Source organism: Dromiciops gliroides, chromosome 3 (assembly GCF_019393635.1).
Source record: "Dromiciops gliroides isolate mDroGli1 chromosome 3, mDroGli1.pri, whole genome shotgun sequence".
Lineage (NCBI taxonomy): Eukaryota > Metazoa > Chordata > Mammalia > Microbiotheria > Microbiotheriidae > Dromiciops > Dromiciops gliroides.
Genome location: NC_057863.1, coordinates 357,752,365 through 357,771,765, shown reverse-complemented (window position 1 = coordinate 357,771,765; position 19,401 = coordinate 357,752,365). Strand labels below are relative to the sequence as shown.

At 47.6% G+C, this 19,401-nt stretch overlaps 1 protein-coding gene across 3 annotated transcripts in view; it reads right to left on the bottom strand.

Annotated features, from left to right (window-relative positions):
• Positions 1-227: 227 nt before the first annotated feature.
• USP2 (ubiquitin specific peptidase 2) overlaps positions 228-19,401 on the bottom strand; it is a 30,612-nt gene continuing 11,438 nt past the window's right edge. For 2 of the 3 annotated variants that reach the window (XM_043995788.1, XM_043995789.1), the window contains exons 3-13: positions 5,861-5,911; positions 4,970-5,093; positions 4,638-4,749; positions 4,397-4,507; positions 4,096-4,160; positions 3,745-3,848; positions 3,576-3,656; positions 3,348-3,426; positions 2,563-2,670; positions 2,248-2,368; positions 228-2,000 (exon numbers count right to left, since the gene is read on the bottom strand). In XM_043995788.1, the coding sequence (XP_043851723.1) occupies positions 1,913-2,000; positions 2,248-2,368; positions 2,563-2,670; positions 3,348-3,426; positions 3,576-3,656; positions 3,745-3,848; positions 4,096-4,160; positions 4,397-4,507; positions 4,638-4,749; positions 4,970-5,093; positions 5,861-5,911 (1,044 nt within the window). In that variant the 3' untranslated portion in view covers positions 228-1,912. Of the gene's footprint in view, positions 2,001-2,247; positions 2,369-2,562; positions 2,671-3,347; positions 3,427-3,575; positions 3,657-3,744; positions 3,849-4,095; positions 4,161-4,396; positions 4,508-4,637; positions 4,750-4,969; positions 5,094-5,860; positions 5,912-9,405; positions 9,686-19,401 lie in introns of those variants that run through there. The other variant, XM_043995790.1, reaches the window with a different exon arrangement.

Sequence of the window (19,401 nt, the reverse complement as noted above, 5' to 3'; positions counted from 1 at the left end):
GCCCAGCACACTATCCACTGAGCCACCTAGCTGCTCAATATACATCACTGGGGACAGAATTTCTGATGTCCAGGGTAGTGCTTCCTGATCCTACATGATACTCCCATTGCTCATGGTTTGGTAGGTCACCCAGACTATGCAATAAAAACCTTTGAGCATGAAATTGTAAGGAGCTTTGTCTGGACACATCAAGCCGCAACCCCAATCAACAGTTCACTCACAAAGGCTTTTTTTCTCAAAGCTAAAATTTATTCTGTACAAGGTTCCACTGTACATTAGACATTCTTTTTGACTCTTGCTTACACAGTAAGCAAGTGTACACCAGCCCCTTGGCTCAGGTTTACAGGTCTCCCCTGGAGAAGGGGGTCAGGCCAGCCAAACCTACGGAGTCTTCCCCTTAATGCACTGGAGTGCCCCAACCTGAGGAGCACAAGTTGATCCTGGGTCTGCTGGTGGCGGAGGACCCACGGAGCTCAGTTCCTTAGGGATAAATAATCTTCCTTTCCAGAGACCCAGTGGAGTTGCTTCCATCTACCTAAGGGCAGAACCAGGCCCTTGTTGGGGAGAAACATTAAGGGCTGTGAGGCAGCATGTACCAAAGCACTCATGGCTGTAGCTCTCAGGATGGTAAAGACTAATGCCAAAAGGAGCCAAAGGGGCAGCACGGTTGTCCCTGAGAAACTCAGTCCAAGGGGTCTGTGTGTGAGAAGCTCTGAGGGGAGAAGGTAATGGAAGGGGAAAAGGGAATAAATTAAAAAGAAAAAACTGGGAATGGTGCCAGGGAAATGGTTTGTACTGTCCTTCAAACGCCTAGGGAGTGGAACCATAGATTGATTGGAGGAAGTGGGCAGGGAGAATCAGACACCTTGTCATGAGAAGTGTTCTCCTCACCTCCTTGCCTCTGCATCTCACTGCACTGTGGAGTAAGTCAGTGTTGTAAGGACATAGCTCCTATTCCCCCAGCAAGTTTGAGCATGGCACTGGGGGACTGAAAAACAAGGCAGAGGGATGTATCTGGGAAGGGCATTCCCCTAGTCCCCAAATGCTGTAAGGCACGATTCTCAGAGGCAACTAGGATCCATCCAAAAAGCTTAAAAAAAACCCAAAACAACAACTTGTTAGATGCCAGTTCTATAATGGCTGTGCCCGGGGCCCTGCTGACACATCTGCCTAGCACCATTGGGGGCTATTGTTAGAAAAAGTTGTGCTTGACAAGTTAAAAAATAAAACCAACACAACTCCCCAGATGCAAAGAGGCATACGGGAGAACGTCTCCAGTCTGAGAACTCTGCTTGTAGTTGTTTGAAAAACAAAAAGAAGGAAAAAAGAAAATTGGGCTTTTAAAAACAAAAACTGCTTGTTTCAAAAAAAAAAAAAATAACCCACAGTCAGTTCCTCTGGAGTTAGCAGCATCAGGAGGCCTCGTGGCTCCTGTATGACTTCGGTAGGCTGGCGGGGCAGGATGGGGGTCTCCTCTCTGTAGCGCCAGCACGTCCAGGCAGCAGTCCTAGCCAGGCTCCCAAGGGCGAGGTCTCCTCAGGAGGAGCTGGAGGCTGGAGACAGCAGCAAATGGATGAGGGCCTTCTCCCCACAAACTGCTGTTATTTATTACACACATGGAAAACACAAGTTTAAAAAAAGGAAAACACGAGAAGCCGAGAGAGCGCCTTGCTGACTCCAGTCTCCGCGTCATCCTGCTTTTTCCCAGCCAGGCCTGGGCGAGCCTTGAACACCTAGCTCCTCTCTCCCGGCCCCTGACCAGGCTGCATAAACTCCTGCTCGGCAGCTTTATTTTAGTTTATTACTCTCTCTCTTTCGCTTTCATTTGCAGTTTCTTTTTTTTGTCTTTTTAAAAAACTTGGGATGTGGGGCTGCCACGGGGAGGGGGAGATGGGGTGTGGCGCCCCTGCCGCTACATACGGGAGGGTGGACTGGCCAGTTCGTAAAAGAGCAAATAGGCATCACTGCTTCGCACTTGGCTGGAGGACATGGGTGTGACGCTGTGGAGAAAGGAGGGACAGTCAGTGCCGTGGTCAGGGGCCAGCCAAGGGACATCTCTGGACAAACAGCATTCATACAGGGCAGTATCACTGGCACTTCCCTTTGCCATTCTGAAAACTTTTCAACAGCCCCAAGCTCTCTGCTTGCTGAATATACAGACACTCCACCCCTCCTGCACCCAACAGACAAGCCCACCCATGCCTACTAGAAGAGGGGCATGGGGGCGCCTTTCCCGAGACCCCTCACCTGGAGTCATTGAAAGTGTGCCATTCTCCTGTCACTGGACTCCGACAATAGGCAGTATAGTGGCCGCCCATGGTGGTTCCAGAGTGATTGGACACAGCGTACAGGTTGTAAACAGCGTGATCTAAATGAATAAGTACCGAGTCAAACAGCATCAAGAGGCACAAGGCTTGGAGTCTCTCAGGGTCTCGTCCACCCTCATTCCATCCTCTCCCCTCTTCTCAGCTGGTTCTCAGTTTGCCTCTTTTCTTTCATTCTCCTCCTAAAGGGGGTGACACCTCCCCTTCATTCCCACCCAAATTCTGGTAAGAAACTCACTGGTGTTCTCTGAGGCAAATTCTCTCAAGTCCAGGTCTCTCAGTGGGAAGTTCACAAATGTTGTGAGTTTGCTGGTTCGTATCCTGGATTCTGAGAATCGCTTTAGATCTGGCATGGGTTTGAGTCAAGAGCCAAGAGCAGAGAGGGTAGTATTTGTTCTTCAAACACTTACTGTCTACTAAGTAAATGGCACTTTGCTAAGAGCTGGATAAGAACAAAGTCCAAATAACGAATACAGAAGTCCTAACTAAGTTTTCTTGTTTTGAAGAAAGTAGAAAAAGAAGCAAGAGAGAAGAAATAATAATAGCTAACATTTACATAATGCTTATGTTGTGTCAGTAATTGTAAAGCACTTAGCATAATGCCTATCTCCTTTGAGCCTCAAAATAGTCCTGGGAGGTAGGTGCTATTTATGATTCCCATTTTACAGATGAGAAAACAGTCAGAAGTTAAGAGACTTGCCCAGGGTCACAGTAGTAAGCTTCTGAGGCCAGATTTGAACTCAGGTCTTTCTGACTCAAGGCATGGAGTTCCATTCATTTTCCCACCTATCTTCCTCATATTGGGAATGTTATTGTCCCAGTCCTGTATCACATTTGCCTACTTTTGTCAGGGCCCGAGTTTCAGAGACCCTTAATGGACTGTTCTGTGCCCTGGCACTTTCAGACACCTTTTCTTCTCAATAGAATTCGCAAAACTGATCCAGACCAATTCCATCAGTCCATTTCATTACCCTTCGCCCTCCCCCAAATCAAGATGCCTATCTTGTTAGGTCCAAAGGATACGGAGCACCAAGATCTTTGGGAACTTCTGGATGGAGAATTTCTTTATACACCTTTTTCTGGCTCGGCAGCGACAGCATGTCTGAAAAGCACCAGACACACAATGGATGAGTTGTGGGGAAAATCATAGGACCTGATGGTAGGGAACCCTGGTGCCCAAGCAGCTGATTACCAAGTAAACTAAGGGGTTAACAAAAAACTGTTACTTGCCTATGTGGAATCATCACTTACTGGCTTTTCATCTCCATCGAGCACATCCTCTTTGGTGAAGAGCCTCATGCAATCCATCAAGGTCACCTCAGGATAGCCCCGCTAGGAAGGTACAGAGCAAAGGTAAGAGGCCACAGAGAGGAAAGCACGGGAAGGGAACTTTCAGCAGTGGGCTGGCGGCCAGGGTTACCTTAGCGATGGGTAGGGAGAGGTCCCAGAAGGGGTCAAAGACGGTAGAGCAATAGCCACACTCCGTGCATGTCAAGGAGCTCTTGAGCTGCCCAACAAAGAGATCTGGAAAAAGAGGGAAGTGAGACATATAAGTGAGGAGGATGAGGATGTGCAATAATGCCCATTCCATTGTGTGCTCATGTCTTTCCCACATCCTGAAGGCCCTGCTACCAAGTCCTAAATCCTGGGAGGGACAGTGATCTTCAGGATCTAATTCTTGGGGATCTCCATCCTCTTTCTCAAATTGTTCAGGTGCAAAGTGACAACAAAACTTGACATCCCCCACATATGGTTGGTTGCCAGTACTCACCCCCAATTCGACTGTCTTCCCGTTCCAGATATTTCCTCCACATTTGTCTCCCTTTTTCCTCATCACTGTGGTACCCAGAAAGAGAAAGATCAACAAATAATTTGAGTTAAAGTCTAGATCATGATAAGCTACAAGGGTAATGGAAACACTGACCCAACTGGCACTCAGATCTAATGTAGGCTCTATCCCACTTTGGTTCTCTTGCTCATTTCCCTGGAGTCTTTTGCCTTTGCAGAGAAAGGTGGAAGAACCCATTTTTTCTGTAACTTTTCCTTTTTGCTCATTCTCTTCTCATACTTACGGAAGGTGATCGAGGTTCTCAGGGTTGGATTTAGGCCGTACTGTGACCCGGTTCACCTCATTGTGGAGTCCATCCAGTAGAAAACGAAGGAACTCCTGAGCATCCTGCTGACTGAACAAAGAAAAGGGAAAATGTAAGGGGTAGGGGAGGGGGTGAGTAGGTCATACACAATTTCCCCAGAAGTTCTCCACTGTCCCCTTCACCCACCCTGGGAAGAGACATCTCTCTGCAGAAGCCTTACTTATAGCCAACGAATCGGGGTGCAAATCTCTGGATCTGGGTCTTGAACTCTGATGGGCTCACCACATCATTAGCTGACGAAGTCCATATGGTCTGGATCAGTTTTGCGAATTCTATTGAGAAGAAAAGGTGTCTGAAAATGCCAGGGCACAGAACAGTCCATTAAGGGTCTCTGAAACTCGGGCCCTGACAAAAGTAGGCAAATGTCAAAAAAGGGGGCAGAGACCATGACCAAAGGGCCACCCGAAGAAGACCAGAGAAGAGCTAAAGCAGTTGTCATGGAAAGAAGGGCAAATGGATTTCCAGAAAACATGGGTTAAAGGGATTCCTCACCCTCCATCAGGGCTGAATGTGCATGGCTGCTGCTATTGAGGTCACGGAGGTAGAGCCTCTGGAGGCAATAATCTCTCAGCTCCCGGGTGTTGCTCAGGCACTGCAGGATAGAGTTCATGAAGCACTGAAAGAGAAGACAGGAGGCATTACTGGACAAAGGAGGGAGATAAGGTAATGTACATCATAAAAGCAAGACTTGAGAACTGCATTCTCCATCCCTGCCCCACGCCAAGTATTTTTGTTCACAGAATTTGTGCTTGAATGATCAAGGAATAAAATATCGATGTGCCAGGAAGAGTGGACTATTTAGGCATTAAAAATATCCATTTATAAATAACAATATTAAAAGGCATCCCTCACTGGGACTCCAACCCCGCCCCACTCCTCATCCAATGTGCTGTGTCCTAGGTGGTGACGTACCTTACCTATACCTAGTCCATAGGAGAGTTCTAGCTTCCCTAGCATACAGGAACTCTTTGGTTTACCCCAGATATGAATCCTCCCACAACCTCAAGTTCCTCTTTTCATAAGTGAAAGGGTTGTTGACCTGTAGTAAATTCCCTGTGTCAGCACAGGATGATGTAAAGAGCTATTTACTGTAGGGGTGGGCAACAGGGTATGGGCAAGATTGGGAGAAAGGGAGTAGAAAATGGAGGGATACCCTTGAGGGGAAGGATCCAGGAAGGGTGTCACCAATGCCCTTCAGCAGGGCCTTCTTCTGGGGATGTGAGGCAAGGCATGCTAATTCTGGGAAATGCCAACCAGGAAAGGAAGGTACCAATTGGCTTAGCAGGTGGCTTGAATTAAGATAACTCTGCCAGGCACAGGATGGGGGAGTCTTGAGGAACAGCTGGGTTGGGTAGAGATGTGTAATTTAGGTTTAGTACTCACCGTGTTCCCAAGGTTTCGAAGACCAGCCAGACCCTGGGTGCTTTTGGAGGTCTGCAAAGAAAGAAAGAAAGAAAGGATACGTGAAACATCAGGCAGAGGCCTAGTCAGCTATGCAGGCAGGGCCTGTGCTAGGTCCACAGCCCCATTCTGACAGGGGCCTTGGACTTCCCTAAGCCATGAGCACCAGGCCACAAATATTATTTTCCTCAGGCTCTCTTTACCTCCCAGGTCTGTGCTCCTTGTGGGAAGGAGGGGTAGAGAATGCTTTTCCAACAAAGAAACAAAAGTGCCCTTCAGAATTTTGCTTTTGTCCAAAACTATTTTACTTATTTTTCACCTTTTCACTTATCTTTACTACTTTTCTCCTTGACAGCAGGCAGGGGCTAGCCTTTAAGGCTGGGAAATAGAAATTAGGACATTTGGGTTTCCCTCGGCTCCTGGCTATGGGAAACTGCAAATCGAAACACTGGGGTTTTCTTCATGGCTCTGGCTTATAGAACCATAGGATTTTAGAGTTGGAAGGGACCTTTGAGATCATCTAATCCAACCCCTTCATTTTACAGATGAAGAAAATGAGGCCCAGAGAAGTGAAATGACTTGCCCAAGGTGAACAATTCCTAATTCTACTACCATGGCTGCCCAATATACAAAGTAGGAGCTACAATGGCCACTTCAAAGAGGGTTTGAAAAGTTTAATGAAATAAATCATAAACCATGTTTTCAGATCCTCAGCTGAGAGAAGCTCAAGTCTCTGCCAGTCCAAAATGCCATTGACAGGTGGAATTCCTTCCTGCTTCGCTCAACTCCCAAGGGCTGAAGAATTAAGAACTAGGAGAATCTTCCTTCCCTGGCTCCATGGCTTGGGTTCTGATATCCTGAGAGGCTACTGGCTGGGAATCCTAGTGTGGCAAATTAGGGTGATTTGATATCACTCAGGTGGCTAAGCAGAGATAAAAGTCTGGCTGAAGGGTGCTATTCTTACTCACATCCCTAAACTGGGGGCTGGTGAGAAGTGAAGTAGGTAGAACAGGTGCTCAGGCAGGAAGTCAGGGTGCCTATTGTCAAGGCCCCTTTAACTAATCCAAGTAGGCAGAAAGTCTAAAGTGTCAAAAGGGGTTAAAACAGTAGCCTCAAGATGTTTGCCACCTCTACTTCTAAGGAGATGATCCAGAATCAGACAGCTCCACAGCTGTACTGGCTGAGGCTTGCGTGGGGCCAGCTCAACCCTCATCAGAACAGGAGCTTGAAATAGCTCAGCTAAAATTATTCCTGCTATACACTCACTGACAGCCTACATGGTTGTCAGAGGCTCACTACCCAGGGAGAAGTGGTCAGGGGAAAGGAGAGCTGGATGGATGTGGGGGCTTCTTTTGAATGTGGCTTTTTGAGCTCATAACTAAGGTTTAAGATCTCCCTTGGTTACAAAGCTGAATCCTACCATGTGAAGTCAGATTGCACCACTGAAAAAGAGCCCTTAAATCTGCAGTCACAGGGAAGAGTATATTGACACTACATGAAAGTTGTTATCCCTGAGAAGGAGAACAGGATGCCAGGGCTGATACTGTGTGGCCCTACCTGAGTAAAAGAGTGACATTCAGGGGTTAGGGAAGTCTAGCTTGGAGCATCCTGATAAGGAAGACACTGGCTGATATGATCTTTGGGGCAGAAACCTTATTAAAAAAATATGCAAGTGGCTCTGGAGAAGTACAATGGGATCCAACACACTGCTGAGACTATAATACACGTCTCTATTTTGAGGATTCCTAATTGAATGCTGAAAACACTGCCCTCAGACACCATCTAATACTTGTCTTTGGCACAGTTCTATACACTTTAATGTAGTGTGCCAAGTTCCTTAACTTGCACACATGAAAAAACCAGGGCCATGAGCCTACTTCCAATTGTGTCAACATCAGTGTCTACTAATGTTCTGGTATTACATCTATAGTGATAGCCTAGGGGAAGTATATAGGGTCACCTTTCTTCCTAGGTTCCACCCACCCCACCCCAAGGTGTTTTAAATCAGGAATTTATAGCTGGGGAAAAGGATGAAACAAGGAATGGTATCCCTCACTATGTGGTTTTGCCCCTTGTAATCCAAGTTTCAGCTTGTGTCTCCAGTGGGATTCCCTCCAGGTCCTCCCCAACCCCCTCCTCAGGTTTGTGGGGGATAATTTCTCACAGAAAACTTCCTGAATCCATCCTTCTAGTTAAATACTAAGTACGACCCATGTACAGGAAGTGGAACTACTGGATACTAAGAGTCTAAGGGTAGGAATTAAAGGAGAGTAATGCTGCTTTGCATTCAGCCAAATAGTCTGTTATTGAATAGGAAATTAGGAGCTCCAGGGAAAGTCAGCACTTTCCATTCTAAGGGAGGAACAAAATGTCCCAGGAGTGACCTTTCTTACCAAAAACAATCCTACCTCTGGGCCAACAGAGAGAGGCTCAGATTGAAGAGCTAGGAGATTTCAACTAGTTTCTTGCCTCTTTCTTAAAGACTATAGGAGTTCTGAAAACTTCTGGCAATTCTTAAAAATGTTCATTAGAAAATCTGTGATTCAGTGACAATAAGGATCTATAGAAAGTGGTAGGTCTCCTCCCCCACCTATTTAAGATCGATATCTAACAGCCTTCACCCTTCAGAGAAAGAATAGGGAAGGTTTGGGCAGATATGGGAAGGGCTGACAAGTTAAAAGAAATTGTCCCTGAAATAAACCAGACCATAAAAAGAAGACATCTAGGGATCAGAGGTCACAAGAAAGTTCTTATTACTTAACACTCAGGATCTTTAGGGGAGCACCTTTATGACTGACTATTCCACCTATTCTGACAGGGTCAGCCATGGGTCCTGGCTGAAGCCCAGAAACCTGGTGTGGCTCTGGCACGGGGCAAACCATGCTCTGCCAGGACGAGTCAGCAGTGCCTGTTACATAATAGCTGTCAAGCTCCTACCCCTTTTTGCTCCCTTAAAGGGAGGAGGGAAGGAGAGGTCAATCTCCCTCCAAGTTCCAGCATTGTCCTAAGGTAGTTTATAAATGTTAGGAAGTATGATTTCATTCCACAAAGTTGAGAAGTGGGGAGACCCCCCCCCCGAAGCTGCTCTGCCCTTCACAGGGTCACACGGCTTCCCCCAAGGCCCAGACACAAGTTTGGGAAACAAAGTCGGAGGCGGCTTCATTGTAAGACAGTCTTTTGTGCTGTGATTCTGGCCAGAGAGGGTCTGTCCACCTGCGGTCAGTGGGTGCCATCCAGCCCACTACACTACTCAAGGTTACTCTTCCTTCGCACCTGTCCCGACGCCAGTCAGGAAGTGGCAGGATCCCCACGACCGAGGTTGGGGGTGGGGAACAGTACCAAGGGGTGTCAAGTTCTGGGATCTCCCCCTGGGCGTGGGTTCACCTGGGAGAGGAGGAGCTGACCTCACCTGGGCGGGGGAAGGGGCAGAGGGCTGGGCAGGGGGCGACAGGAAAAGAGCGGCCCCCACCCGGGGCGGGGAGCGGAGCACTCGGCGGGGAGGGGTCCCGGGCAGGGGCCCGGCGTACCTTGGCTTTGTTGAGCAGGAGCCCCACGAAGGTGGAGAGCAGCAGGGAGCGGGGGAGCGGGGCGCGGGGCCGCAGCTCCTTCCCGAAGGCGGGGAAAGGGGCTGCGGGGGGCTCCTCGGGCAGGGTCACGGTGTACGAGGTGCGCATGCTGGGGGGCGGACCGGCCGGCGGGAGGGCTCAGCGGCGCTCCGATCCCCTCCCCCCCCACAGACGTTAGCCTGCGGCGCGAGGGCCGGACGGGGGACCCCCCGCGCGGCAGGCCCGGAGACCCCGGCGGCCGCCCGAGCTGGCGAGCTCCCGCAGCGGGCGCGCGCTCCCCTAGCCGATAACCGCTCCCGAGGCCCGCACCGCCGCCACAGTCAGCGCTCCCGCCGCTGCCTCTCCAGTCCCCGCCGCCGCCGCCGCCGCCGCCGCTCCCAGTGGGTTCACGAGACCCGCCCCCCAACCTCCTCCGCCGCCTGCTCGGCCACTCGCGCAGCCAACCGACCGAGCGACTGTCGGCCTCGAGCGGCCCGGAGCCTCGAGTCCGCTGACGTCATGGAGGGGGCGGGGAAGAGGCGGGGCCTGGAGGGCCGCAGTTGAGGGCGCGCGGGAGGGCCCCGGGGTTGGGGGGGCGAGCTACCGCCCGCCGGCTCGAGAGGCCGTTGGGGGGCGCTCGGCCTGGCCAGGGCCCCGCCCCACTCGAGGCCCAAGGCCGGCGCAGGAGGCGGGGGAGGTCTGGGCCCACTAGGATCCCCTCCTCCCAGCCCTTAAGTTTTCCAGGCAGGGGGCAGTCACAGGGGATCTCAGAGGTCTTTGGTCCAAGTCTCTCATTTTACATTTGAAGACACCGAGGCCTTTGCACAAGGTCACACGGACAGTAAGCATCAGAGCCAGGATTTGAGCGCTGCCTTTAGGGTCTTGGAATCCCGCAAAGATAGGGTTCATTTTAGATGCCAAGCATGAGACCTGGAGGTAAAATGACAAAGCCGTACAGAAAGGACACAGCCAGCACTGGCATTCTATGCTCTTCAATCCCAAATCTAGCGCCTTTTCCTCCGTACTGGGGGTGAGGGTGGGGGCAAAGCCCGTGCACTCAGCCAGGAGAAAAACCATCTTGGAGAAACGCCCGTGCTCTGGAATCCTCCCGTCACACACCATACCTACCCTCATTACCCAGGGTCTCCCACATCTAGCATTGATACTGTATAAGCTACAAACTGGTGGAGAGAACATTTCCTGGCCCTCCTGAACCAAACAGCCCAAAGACATAGCTGTCAAGAATCGTTGTTGCTTTTCGGGGGTCAGTGGGTGGGAAATGGACTTTCTGCTAGGTCTGAAGCTGGTGTCTCATCTTCGAGGCGCCCATCATCTCGGTCTGCATACTTCTTTGGGGTCCCCTAGTTCTAGAGAATTTTATCTCTGACTCTGTATCCCTCCCCCTCGGGGCTGCACATGGACCTGCCTGGAGAAAGTATCTTGTTTGGAGCTTGTAGGCTATATTTAGCGGCATTTAAAAATATTCAGAGAGGCGGCAGTGTGTGCTGTTACTCATCTGTGGGCTCCTTCTGTTCCTCTCATAAAAACAGGCCTGCTCATATTCACATGTACACAAATGGTGTCCACATGGCCATGGGCACATGGGTAATGTGTCCTGTCCACATGCATGCTTGGGGACACTATTTGCTGCCCTGATACCTTCAGCTTCGTGGTGAAGTCAGGGAAGTCAGGTTGTCTTACCTCCCTGCTAGCCCTAAGGAATGGTGGCTTATCAATGTGGTTCTAATGGTTGGGAGTGGGGTTACCTGCATCTGATGAGGTGTGTGGGCACCCTGTAACTGCATGAATGTTAAGGGGTAGACTTCCACAGCCACCCCTCAGTGTCCAGTCTTCCTCATTTTACAACAGGGCAACTTCAACAACTTCCTTACAGCCTTTCTTACTTCTAAACTCCCTTTTTTCTGATTCATCATACACATTGAAGTGAAAACCATTTTTTTCTCATACATTGTTTGGATCATGTCCCATTTCCTTGCTTAGAAATCAGTTTTTTATTGCCTTGTATTAAATCAAAACTCCTTAACCCTTCTTTTAAGACTGTCCAGTAATTGCTTCTTACTATCACATCATCATTGCTTTTCCACACTCCTTGCTGTGAGCCAAGCAAACCCACACACTGTACTCTTCATGCAACCTGACTTCTCCCACTTCATCCTATCTTTGCACAGATGCACCTCTCTGGGAAAACCCTCCCTCCTCTCTACCAGTCCACATCCCTTTTCCTCCTTCCAAGCTCACCTCCTCCATGAAACTTTCGCAATGTTACCTACCCACTTAGCTTTTAACACTCCATTAACCATGTCCCCTTCAGCAATTAAGCACATAGTTTGAAATACACCGTATTAATTTGCATCTGGTTATGTTTTGTTTCATAAAGTCTTTTGTAATCGCTCTTCTGGGTGCATCTTTTGTTATGGCTATTTGTGAGAAAGACTGAAGGTCACTTCTTTAAAGAAGTGATGCTCACTTCTTTAGGGAGTGGGCTATAGCATGGGGTGTTAGTGTGAAGGAACTGATAGTATGTTGGGTGATAGCTTTTGAGTGCTTTGGATTAAGTGCCTGAAAATCCAGCATCTTGAGTAAAGGTGACAGGGTATGCTCTTTCTGGTAAAGCAGACCGACTCCTCCTACTGCAGTCAAGAGCTGCCTTATCTGCCTGTGGACATTGGCAAGAGGTAGGTATCCTAACGGACAATAAGAATAGCCAACAATTATGTAGTGGGTGCTTTACATAATTTATCTCATTGGGTCCCCAATACTATAGGTATTATTTCCATTCTGCAGATGGGAAAACTGAAGCTCAGAGAGTTTAAGGGACTGGCCCAGAAGGGACCTTGGAGATCATTGATTCCACACCACTTATTTTTGCAGATGAAGAAACCAAGGCCCAGGGGGGATAAGTAACTAGCCCAAGGTCACACACAAGTTAGTAAGTAAGTAGCAAGGCCAGGATCTGAACTCAGTTCCTGAAATTTCAAATCCAGTTCTCTTCCTATGACATCATGGTACCTTCTATCGCTTCTCAGAAAGGGCAGCCATGTTCCCCTCCTCTTCTCTTTTCTCCTTGGCCAGGGAAGGTCAGGAAGATAACTAAGGAGAGTGAAGCTTCAGAACAAAAAACCCTTTTCTGGGAGGTTGTGAAGCAGAATATGATAGAGGAATCACAGACTTAGAGCTGGAAGACACCTTAGGGGTCATCTAATTGAAACTAATCTTAGGTCCCTTCTTGGCTTTGTGCTTATAGTTCATTTTCCTGTGCTTTGAAAAAAAATAGATGACTCTAAGTTGGCCCAATCTCCTCAGGCCAAGATAGTCATTCTCAGTACCTGCTTGTTCTGCCTAGGCTTCTCGAGGGCAGCTATCCGTTTTCCACTTCTCTTGTAACTGGCCCCAATAATGTTTAAGTCCAGGTTTCTGTCAGTGATTTTGACTACCCCCTTCAAAGCAAGCCAGGAAAAAATCCCTATGATTCCAGGCCATATCTCAGATGCTGCTGACTGAGGAAGTCTGGGAAGAATAAACAGAGGCTTCTGAAACTCACAAACCTTATATAAGATAGTGATCTGGCACCTGTTTGGTTTCATTGTAAGGAGAGGAAAGGGGTCAGTCATCCTATTATCTTTGGGGCTGTAAGAGTAACCCCTCCAAGGTAAGTGGAAGCCGGGCTCCCTACATTCTTTATGCCCTGTCTGCTGATGGCTGACTCTCCACACCCTCCACTCCACCCCCACCCCCCACCCCCTTCTCCATGACTTCTAGGAAGCAGGTTATTGATAGGAGGTGGCAAGTTCTGAATTCCACTGCACCCTGGGGGGAACTAGCCTGCGTCAGCGAGATTTCAGAGACCGGCATATATTCCCTCTCCTGTTACACCTGGGCTCATCAGGAAGTCAGTTCCAAGTATACAGTGAGGTGATTGGGGGCCACGTGTCCAACCCTGGGCTCTGGACATAGTGTTCACTTCCTAATCCTGATGATCAGTGGAGCGGTTCCCCCAGAGGCAGGGAACATTCTCTCAGATCTTGATTAACCCCTGCATAGCTGGTGCCAGTTCTGTCAATGAGTCATCCAGAATCTGGACTCTGTGTGTGTGTGTGTGTGTGTGTGTGTGGTGATGGTGGTGGAATGTGTATGTGAGGAATTAGATGGCAAAGAAAGTGCTGTTCAAAGACTGAGAAACTGAGGCCTGTCACTCCCTCTAACTTTTCTTTCTCTGGCTGTTTAGAGGCCAAGAGAATGAATCCTGGAGAGGCAAAACCAGGGCGGGCCTCTTCCTTTAACTTTCCCTAGCTGAAGTTCTTTCATCAGCAAGGCAGCAATGGATGTGTGTGAAACTCAAACTTAGGTATTCAGATGCCCAACTAAACACAAACCATTGAATAAATGCACTTTTGACTCTTGGCATCTGGCTTTTTCTCTTAGCTCGAGGACCCCAGTTCTTCCTGCTTTCTCTTTCTTGTCTTTCCTAACTTCTTAAACATGAATCTAGTCAAGCCCACAGGGATAGCAACACCAAGATAATTAGGGGAGGGGGCAGTATGAGGACGTTTGTGCTGGGGAAAAGGCCTCAAGATACCAGGCTATCACTCTGGAGAAACAGGAGACAGCAAAGGCAAGGATTTAATTTGGCTGAGTAAAGAGAGCCAAGGGGAGGGAAGAGGAAGAAGAGAGGAAGGTCAAACCACTCACTAAGGAACTCCTAAGCAAGTCCCTGGTGTCCTCATTTGCCCTGTATAGAGTAACCTCTGGCTTACTTCAGGTCACTGTTCAAGTCCAAAGTCCCATCCAAGAGGGTGGGAGTAAAGGCATGTGACCATGATTTATTACCTGGGTGGCACCTGCCACAGAACATCTGGAAACCAAGGCCCTGGGCACTGAGTCAGCAGTTCTAGGGGCAAAGAGGACCTAGGTATTCTTAAACTTGGGCTTCCAGATCTTGACTCCAGAGACTGAGGCACAGAAGTTAGGTAAGGTGGGGTGGGGAAGCCATGGAAGAAAAGTGGGTGTGGGGAGGGAGGACTGTGCTAAGGGCCTGGCCTGATTTGGTTCTTGGCTCCTAGTGTGGGCTGGGAGGGGGGGAGGAAGGGGGCAGGTGCCCAGCCTGGTGACTTTGTCCTCTGGAGGAACCTCAGATAACAAGTATCTCCTCTCTGTTCGTTTCTGCTCTACTTTGTTCCCTGGGGAGAATGAGCTGAGCTGAACAGAAGAGGCTCAGTGCCAAGGGCCAGGAGAGAGAGCAGCTGGAGGGGGTGGAGCGGAGGTGGATTAGGAAGGATTGTGGGGGGTTAAGGCACAGCCCTGGCAGGACTCTGTAGAACAGCTTGTCCTTCCATAGGCCCAGGGAACATTAGAGGTGGGGTGGATGGGATGGGATGACAGCTCGTTGGGTATTGACGCTTCCAGCTCCCCAGCAAGGCTAGAAGCCACCTGTGCTGGCTTGATCCCTCTTCTACCTGCTCTTAGGCCCACCTCCTTCCTCTTCTTCATCTTCCTGCATTTCAGGAACAGCATACACTCTACAGGAAGGCTTTTCTCTGGTCCTGAACCTCTTCTCCTTCCTTCCTAGTTTGTAATTTTCAGATTATGCCTGTCACAGTTCAGAGGCACCAAGTACAGGAGGAGGGGGTAGAGGAGACCTGGGAATTTAGAGTTTTGCATTTCTTTCTTCCACAGCTCTTTCTCATTCTCCTCTTGGCCTCCACTTCTTTCTCTGTTGCAAATAGATACTATACCATCAGATCAGGGTGAAGGCCTATGATAAAGCTTACTTGTTAATATCATCAATGTCAGCCAGCTTTGGTCATCCTTACAATGGCAAAAATACATCCTGCAGACTGACCACTTCTCCTCTCTTAAGTTATCAGTACCTGAGTCATTCTAAATGTTCATTGTAGTAGCACTAGCACCCTCAACAGTACTCCCGATTAAGAGGAAAGACAGGCAGCAGCCAAACTGTTAAGAAAATTAAGAGGAAGGGAGCCCATAAACGGTTCCCCTAACCTCTTGAATACTCCCATCTCTATATCTTTATTCATCATGTTCTACCTGGAGTGTCTTTCTTCCAGGCTCTGCCTATTGGAATTTAAGCCCTTCTTCAAGCTCAAGTAGGAATAGCAATGCTTTGGGAATCTTTCTCTAATGACTCTAGCTGGAAGTGATCTCTACCTTTCTCTGAGTTCTCCAGCATTCCTTTACTCCTGTCATGTGGCCTTTATTATATGCAGCTATCTATTACAGTTGGGGCAGGTACGTGGCGAAATGGACAGTGTTGGGCCTGGAGTCAGGAGGCTTCATTTTGAGTTCAAATCTGGCCTCAGACACTTACTAGCTGTGTGACCCAGGGCAAGTGACTTCACCCTGTTTGTCTCAGTTTCCTCATCTGCAAAATGAGCTGGAGAAGGAAAGGGCAAACTGTTCTTCCAAAAAAACCAAACAACCTACCCAAATGGGGTCAAGAAGAGTTGGAGATGACTGAAAAATGAACATCTATTGTAGTTATTGCTCCTATTAAATTTTTGTTTGTTTGTTTGTTTGTTTTTTGGTGAGGAAATTGGGGGTTAAGTGACTTGCCCAGGGTCACACAGCTAGTAATTGTTAAGTGTCTGAGGCTGGATTTGAACTCAGGTCCTCCTGACTCCAGGGCCCATGCTTTATCCACTGCACCACCTAGCTGCCCCTCCTATTAAATTTGAAGCTCCTTGAAGGCAAGAGACTGTGCTCATCTATCTTTGTATCTCTCATACCACCCAATATAGAGCCTTGCATCCAGTAGTTGCTTGGTAAATATTTGTTGATTGACTCAATAAACTAAAAGATGTGATTCCAAAGTATCAATTTGCCAATAGTATAGGTTCATTCCTATTCAAAGAAGTGGTCAAGTTCCCATTCTAAGCTACAAATGAAAAGGCTCTGCCTTGCATCAGGAACTAGCTACATCATGGGAGAGAGGGGAAAAGTAGAGGAGAGGAAGAAGGAAGGACAGGAAAACAAATACAATAAAGCCTTTACACACAAGAGCTTATGACACTGGCCTATCAGGTTTCTGCCTCTGCAGATGATTTACATTCTTATCTATTTCCCCAGCTTCAATGGAGACCTCGAAGCAGATGAATCCCAAATCTACATATCCATTTCTAATCTTGTCCATCCCACATTGTCATCTGCCAGCTGTCATCAAGGCTGCTTGGTCTAGTGGAAAGATTGCCAGATTTGGAGTCAAAGGACCTGGATTCAAATCTCGACTCTAGTACTTAGAACCTTCATGACCTTATACAACTCACTAAGCCTCTCCAGGCTTCAGTTCCTTCATCTGAAAAATAAGGGATTTAGGTAAGATGATCCCTAAGGTCCCTTCTGGCTTGAAATCTATGATCCTCTGATCTCCACTGGGATCCCCTTCAGTTTCTCAAACTCAACATGTCCCAAATGGAATTAATTTCATTTCTCCTTAAACTCACCTCTTTTCCAAATTTACCACATTTGGGGCAGCTAGGTGGCACAGTGGATAAAGCACCGGCCCTGGATTCAGGAGGACCTGAGTTCAAATCTGGCCTCAGACACTTGACACTTACTAGCTGTGTGACCCTGGGCAAGTCATTTGACCCTCATTGCCTCACACACACACACACAAACCAAAAAACCAAATTTGCCCTATTTTTGAGAGTATCATTATCAGATCTTGAGGGATTGCAGCCATCCAATTCATAACCCTTGAATATTCTTCATATTCTATCAGTTGCCAAGTTGTTGATTTATCTCCAAGACCTGTCAACTTCTCTTCACTTACATTGTCAGCCTCCTAGTTCAGGCCCTTGTTACTTTTTCATTTGTCCTAGACTATTGCAGTGGCCACCTAAAGGATCCCCTTGCTTCCAGTCTCTCTCCTTACCCTCTTCTTCCACACTGCTGCCAAAATAATCTTCTTGAGGCATAGGTCTGTCTATATAATTCTCCTTCTCAAGACTTGTCAATGACTTCCTATTGTTTCTAGAATAAGAACAAACTTCTCAGTCTGGCTCTGACCCACCTTATTGGCATTATCTCATCTCACCCCTACTTTCATGGATTCTACATCCCAGCCAAAATGGACCACTAGTTATTCCTTGAATTTTTGCATCCTAGTTTCCATCTTGTGCCTTGGAACAAGGCTGTTCTCCATCTTCCCTTTATCTCTGCTTCCAAGAATCTTTATTTCCCCTCGATCCTCAGATTATGTTCCACTGGGCTAGCATTCCAATGCCAAGCAGAGGGCTTGGTGTTTTATCCTCAGGCTACTTGGTACCCTCTTCTTCCTTCAAAAAATAGAGTTCTCTCTCTTCAGAAATCACCTTGTGTTTATTATTTGTCTGAATCTAGCCCTTGCTCCTCCCCAAAAGAATGGAAATGTCTTGATGGCAGGAGCTATTTTAGTTTTGATTTTGTTCTTTCAGTCATGCTAGAACAGGCATTTAATAGTTGCTGATTTGAATTTCTTTCTAGGCTCGCCTAGTCTAATTCTGAATTTTAACTTCCTTCTAGATGGCTAACCATCATGATGATGAAGGTAATGCACTCATCTTACATTTATAATAGTACTCCACAGTTTGGAAAGCACTTTACATACATTATTTGCTGAGCTGACCCAGTCAGGATCTCAAAATCATCATGTCTCCAAACCTGAATTTGGGGTTGGGGTGGGAGGTGGGGAAAGGTTGGACTAGATGGCCTATCTTCCTACCCACTACCACCTCAAATCTGCTCTTTCCCCAACCTCTATTTCTCTCAATGGCCTTTCCACCACCCTTCCCTCAATCAGCAGGGTCAGGACCTGTGAGTTTGCTTTGACTTTTTATACTCTCTCTCACCAGAGTCCTGACAATAGCTGCCTCTGCCGTAGATCTGTATCTATCACTTCCTTTACAAGTCATTCATTTATTCATTACATTCAATCAATCATTCATTCAACAAACCTTTATTAAGCACCTAGGCTCATGCTAGGCTTTGAGCTAGGTCTGTGGTTATAAAGACAAAATCAAAACAATTCACATACTCCTTACATTATGGTGGGGGAAAACACTAACAACAGAGAAGTAAATAGAGAATATGTACAAAGTGAAAAGAATTTCTTTTGGAGGGGAGAGATGTTCTAGCAACTGGGGAAAATTAGGAGAGTTCTCATGTCCAAGATAGCATTCGAGCTGAGTCTTGAAGGAAATTAGGAACTCTCTGAGGTTGAGTGAGGAGGGAGTGTGTTCCAGGAATGGGGATAGGAGATGGAATGTAATATTCTGGACAAAAGCAAGAAGATGAGTTTGCCTAGAACACTGAGGGTGGGAAGGGGAGTAATATGCCTGTACAGGTAGGCTGAAGCCAGATTAGGAATGCTAAACAGATTTTTCTTTTATCTTCAGGCAATAAGAACTCACTTCTTGAATTAGGGACCAAAGCAGTCGGACCCATGCTTTAGGAATATTAATTTGGCAATTATGTAGAAATTGGATTGGAGAGAGGGAGACCCATTATTGGGAGGCTACTTCAACTGTCTACACAAGAGGTAATGAAGGCCTGAAAATCCCTTGAAAAGCAGTGCATCTCAGGCTGTTTTCCCTTGAGGCAGCTTGGTTTAGTAGATAAAGTCCAGGACTTAAGAGTCAAAAGACCTGGGTTCAAATGTTTATTCAAACAACTTGCTAGCTGTGACCATAGGCAAATCACTTAATCTGTAAGCCTCAGTTTTTTTCATCTGTAAAATGGGGATAACAGGGGCAGCTAGGTGGCACAGTGGATAGAACACTGGCCCTGGATTCAGGAGGACCTGAGTTCAAATCTGGCCTCAGACACTTGATACTTACTAGCTGTGTGACCCTGAGCAAGTCACTTAACCCCAATTGCCTCACTAAAAAAAAACGGGGATAACAATACTTGTAGTACCTACGGGGGTTGTGAGACTCAATGAGCTAATAATGTATGCAGAACATT